The 5,535-nt window shown below is 38.0% G+C and overlaps 1 protein-coding gene across 1 annotated transcript; it reads right to left on the reverse strand.

Moving 5' to 3' along the window:
- Positions 1-1,520: 1,520 nt before the first annotated feature.
- Positions 1,521-5,305, reverse strand: LOC106872295 (amyloid beta precursor protein binding family B member 1). Its single transcript, XM_014919233.2, has one exon. The coding sequence runs from the start codon at positions 4,574-4,576 to the stop codon at positions 1,574-1,576; it is 3,003 nt and encodes a 1,000-aa protein (XP_014774719.1). The 5' UTR covers positions 4,577-5,305; the 3' UTR covers positions 1,521-1,573.
- Between the last annotated feature and the right edge of the window lie 230 nt (positions 5,306-5,535).

The raw sequence follows: 5,535 nt of genomic DNA on the forward strand, positions 1-5,535 counted from the left end.
TTTTTTTTTTTGCTTTTCATGTGTCTGGTTTCAGTTTTTGTTCATTGTGTATATAAATTAGAAGGAATAAATTTTACATAGCATTACCAATGTGCAGATTAATGTTTTATGTATTTCATTGTATATTTGCTGTTTGTTTTTCTTGGTTGCTCTATCTGTTTTACTTATCCCTTTGTTTAATCATTGCTCTTTTATCTTTTCTATGCACTCTTTCTTTCCGTATTTTAGTCGTTAATTAATTCTTTTGATAATTTAATTTTTTTGCTTATATTTATTCAGCTGGTTATGTATGAGAATCCATTGGCAAACTATCTTGTGTGTATATGTGTGTGTTAGGTTTTCAGGTGTGATTGAAGCTAAAGCTGATTGAAGAACAGCACCAAACAGGTAATATCACTTCAAACTGGGCTGTTCCGAAATGGATAGAGACACAAGGAAAGAAAGGTGGTGTTAGAAAGAAAAATATCAGAAAAAAAAATTTAATCATGATAAATAAAATTTCTTCAGCTCTTGGCAAGTGTGTGTGTGTGTATATATATATATATATATATATATAGTAGTGCTCTGTTCCACGAACAAGATCGATTTTTTCAGAAGTGAAAAACAACAAAACAATCCCAGAATGAAAGCATTTCTGTGAGGGAAGATATCCAAAAGGCCTTTTTTTTCGTTAAAATACATTGAGATTGAAGATTTCTCAAAATTAAGCCATTTTCAACGAGGTGAAGAATAGAGAGTGCAGAAGTGGGGTAGAGGTATTCATTCCCAGACAACATATGCAATATTTAGGACAATAATGGTCGAAATTTTGTGTGTGTGTGTCTGCTGCTTTTCTTGCTTTATGCTGCACATAAGTGAAAAATGACATACAGATAGATGGAGAAAAGTACATCTTGATTCCATCAATGTTTAACCATGTTTGCAGATGTATTCATTCCATTAAATGAATGAATAAATAAATATAAAGGGTTCTTCAGTTGTTTGTATAGTTTTCTGGTTAATGTTTTGTTTTAGTATTTTTGTTCTTGTTTTCTAAGGTATATAAGATACATCCAGATGGCCTTAAAAATTCTTCAAAATTTTTTCCAGAGATATTGATTAATACACAAAACTAAAAACATTACAAACAAATATAATAATAATGTTCAGTTTTACTAAATTATTGTGGTCACCAATTCAAATAGTATCTTCATCTTCACATTCCTCTGGATTCTGAGAAAATCTTTCTTTTCATTTGTCTAATAGGTAAAATAACTAATAAATATTTAACTAAACAGCTAAATAACTACACATAAATTATCTACATAAGATAATTTAAGGGGTGGTGTGCCATCAAATGAAAAAAGTAATGAAATAGTGACAAATTTGAGGGAAGTGGATAAGAAAAAGTGTGTGTGAATGTGTGTATGTATGTATGTGTGTATTCATATTTATATGTATATAGATATGTATGTGTGTATTTATGTGTGTGCATATATATATACATATATACGATCCTGTTCAGGGTTAGGGATTTGTTGCACATAAAATGTGGCAACATTGCAAATGAGTAATGCTAGTTGTCTGAACCATGTCACTTTGGGGGTCTGTATTTATGAGAAATTGAATTCACTATAGACTTCACACTCTTTTTGATGCTAGCACCCAGGCTTTTGCCGTGCTGTGATTTCTGCGTGGTTGGTGTCTGGGGGTGAGCATCAAGGCATTTTTGATATCTTAGTTTACAGGCTGCTTCAATAGTCTTGCACAAAGGTCCCGCCGATGGTTCACAGTGGAAAACATGGGCAAAATGCTGGTCCTCTGCAGTGTGCATGATGAAAGCACATAGTTTGACATTGCTCATTGCAATGCCCAGAAATGAAAGGAAACGCACTCTGCATTCATCAATCTTCTTCTCTTGATTGTTGTGCTCTGAAATGGTGATAGTTGATGGTGCAATAGCAACATCAACAAAGATCCACATCTCAGGGGGCACTTTGGCATACAAGCTCTCAATAGCATTGTTAAGAGTCTCCATACCACTTGCTTTGAAAACCTCCTTGTAGCCAAGATAATGACAGCGTACTACTTTCTTTGGTTCTTCCATTGGTGTTGGAAATGATGCATTGTTATAAAGGTTTTGGAAAGTGAGCTTCTGACCATTTGTTTGCTTGCTACGGTCAAGATTTGGAAGGTCAGTGGGGCGGTTTAAGCGATTCATGGCATTATTCTGCTGGAGACCTTGTTCCAACATTATCCGTTTGCAGATATCACGCAGTGTGTTGGCAATCTCTCGAGCTGGTGTCTCACAGCGGAACACATGGCACATATGCTTACGAGTTGTCTTGTCACGTGATACATATGCAAAATCTCTGCCATTATCACGTCCAACACCCCAAACACGTATGGTATGAATTGGTTGGATGTTGAGGATAGTGCCATCATTAGGACTCACCAGACGTAGGCTATGGTCATCTAGGTCCATGTAGAGGTCTTTTCCATCTCCCCAGCGGCCGACGACGTCGTTGAGGTCATTGCGTCCAAGTGATAGATCTAATATGCACTTATTAACAGCTTTGCTACTTTTTTCAGGGCTCAGATCATCATCAGCAATGCACACCCAGCCAAATGAACGAACAGCAAAGCGCACAGGCTCATGCTTTGAAAATTTCCTGATTGGTACAGGTGATTTTGCTGTGCTGGAACACAGAGACTGCAAGGATTTAGCAGCATATTTTAATACATGACTTTCAAATGCTTGTAAATGTTCTTCTGTGTTGGAACTGGTGCTATTGGGGCTTGAAGGCACTGAACTAGGTGCTGAAGCCTGACTACTGTCACTGGAAAGAGAGCGCTTGGAATCCATCTGGCCAGGTGAAGGTGGAGGTGGAGGAGACCGCTGTATGGTCCCACTCTGTATGTGCCAGTAGTAAGGACCATCTTCATCCTCGTGTTTTTCCCAGCCTAGGGGTAACTGTTCTATAGGCGTAGTCTCCTCAGAATCAAGTTTCCCATCGATGAGGGTTTCTGAGTTATTTTCCTCAACAGACTCTCTATCATCTTCATCATCGTAATCAATGTTGTCAACATCATTGACCTCATCTACATCATCTTCCACTTCGTCAACATCATCATCATAATGTCTCAAATTATCATTATCAATATTGTCCTCTAAATCTTCTTCATCACTCGAAGGAATGTTATTGGCCCCAGATGGAATATTTAGGATGTTCTCATCCAAACGAGAGTCAGATTGGATTCCACTATCATGAGAATCAGGAGAGTTTATCTCTTTAAGGTTCTTCATGTACTGCTCGTTTTTCAGGTTGTTTGATTTTTCAAATGAAATCATCTTAGTATTCTCATCTTCATCATCTTCAATATTACCTTGGGGACCCACTTTATCAATAATATTAACATCGACAACTCCCAGGCGTTCAAGCCGCTGGTCAGCTTCATTGATGTCATCACGTATCTGCCTCTCATGAGCTTTCGCTTCCAGCAAAGAATAATATTCAAGGAAACTGCGGGGTTTCTCATCTGACAAAGCGTTTAAGTCCCGATTGCAACCAGTGCTAGTTGTCAGACCAACAACACTGATATGTTGTCTGCTTATGTTGTCTTTGATATTTTTTCGACGGCGTTCCTCCTCATTTAATCTGTTATCCTCTTCCTCATCATATTCATCTTGTTCAGCGTAGACATCGTCGTCATCATATTCTATTTCGTACACACCCATGCCATCTTCATCATCGTCGTCGTCGTCATCATCATCGTCATCATCGTCATCCTCATCGTCGTCATCATCATCTACATTTTTGTATACTAGCAAAGGGTCTTTTTCTAACTGTTCGTAAGTACCACTTGTGTCGTCATCATCACTGATTGTATCCCCGGTTCCATCACAAGGTGACATTAACATGCCAAGTTCGTGTCCTGCAGCCAAAGGATTGTGCCCATCAGATGGGCTGAGATCAAAAGATGACAAATCGAGCTGGGCGTACTGCCTGCGTTGTTTCACATCTGAATTATGGGTTGTTACTTGCTGTAATGGTTCTAAGTGTTGCAAGTGAATTCTATGATCATAATTTTGGGGATCCTGTTCAAAATATATAAGGTTTTCTTTTTCTTCTTCGATATCAAATTCTTCTTCCTCATCATCATCATCTTCGTCATCGTCTTCCTCGTCGTCTTCCTCGTCGTCATCGACAACATCAACTGCCTTGTTCTCTTCATAGCGAGACGAGAGAGACTTGGAAGACGAGATGGATAGATTGTGAATGTCTAGATCGAGATCTTCCTCATTTAAGTAGGAGGAAGTTGAATTTTTGGTAATTGAATTTCTGAAATCTATCGATTCTGTCCCGTTAGTGGATAACATACGATCCTTGATGTGCGAGCTGATCGGCTGACCACTCACATCGATCAGTTCCGAAGTCACAATGCCACCGCTACCACCAATACTATGACCAACACCCGAACTGGTAGTACTGGCTAACATATTACCAACATTACTATTCAAACGGTCCTCAAACTGATAGTTAGGGTTGGCGAAACTCAAAAAGGGTTCAGTGTTGTCAATGGGAGATTCCGACATAATTTTAATTATGAATACAAGTCTCAATGGAAGGGAGGAATAAAAGCAAGGTTTCAAATACTGTTATTACAAAAAACAGATTAAATATCAATATAAACCGATAAGTAGAAGAATAAAAATGTACTGATTGAGTTAGACAGAGTGACAAATAAATCGTTGGTGGTTTGTCTTTAGAATGATGACTACAGTTCTTGGTTAGATGGCTTTCTTCTGATCTTTCTCACACAGACACGCACCTTTTTTTTTTTTCTCTCTCTTTTGGTTAGAAGTGTATATAAAACATATTTTGTTAACACTTCCGAATATTTAGATGTCGTTTGAAGCAGTGCTAAGCAAAGGCTTACCTTATCCTGAAAGTCAGCTAATTATCCTATTTAGCCTTGTATCTGTGCGGATAAATGTCCGTGGGAGAAGCGAATTCTGCCATAAATGAAGGACGACGGTTTTCATACGTCGTCAAACAACCAACTGCAGTACTAATCGTTCTTCTCACTGTATATCGTTCTCTTATTCAGTGCAGCTGTCTCTTTCTCTCTACTTATTTCTCCTCTCTCATAGACATCTTACTCTCTAAGTCATTACTCGCTTTCAACTCCCTCACTCCCTCCTACCAAATTATTTGTCAGCTTGCTCCTCCTTCAACTAATACTATGTCTCTATCACTCACTCTCTCATTATATAAAATTTTTTTCACTCTATCAAAGTGTTTGGCTTCCTACTGCAGTGCACTGACAAGAGGGTGGCGGCGTTGTGCCAGGGTGGAGTAGCAGGAAGAAGAAAACAGCCTCAAACCCGAAGCGCACTACTATAATAATATTCATATAGGATCTTATGCATGCATATATGTAATATATGTGTGTTTGTGTAGGTATATATACATATACATGTGTTTATGTGTGTGTATATATATATATATATATATATAGAGAGAGAGAGAGAGAGAGAGAGAGAGAGAGAGA

The sequence above is a fragment of the Octopus bimaculoides genome, chromosome 20 (assembly GCF_001194135.2).
Source record: "Octopus bimaculoides isolate UCB-OBI-ISO-001 chromosome 20, ASM119413v2, whole genome shotgun sequence".
NCBI lineage: Eukaryota > Metazoa > Mollusca > Cephalopoda > Octopoda > Octopodidae > Octopus > Octopus bimaculoides.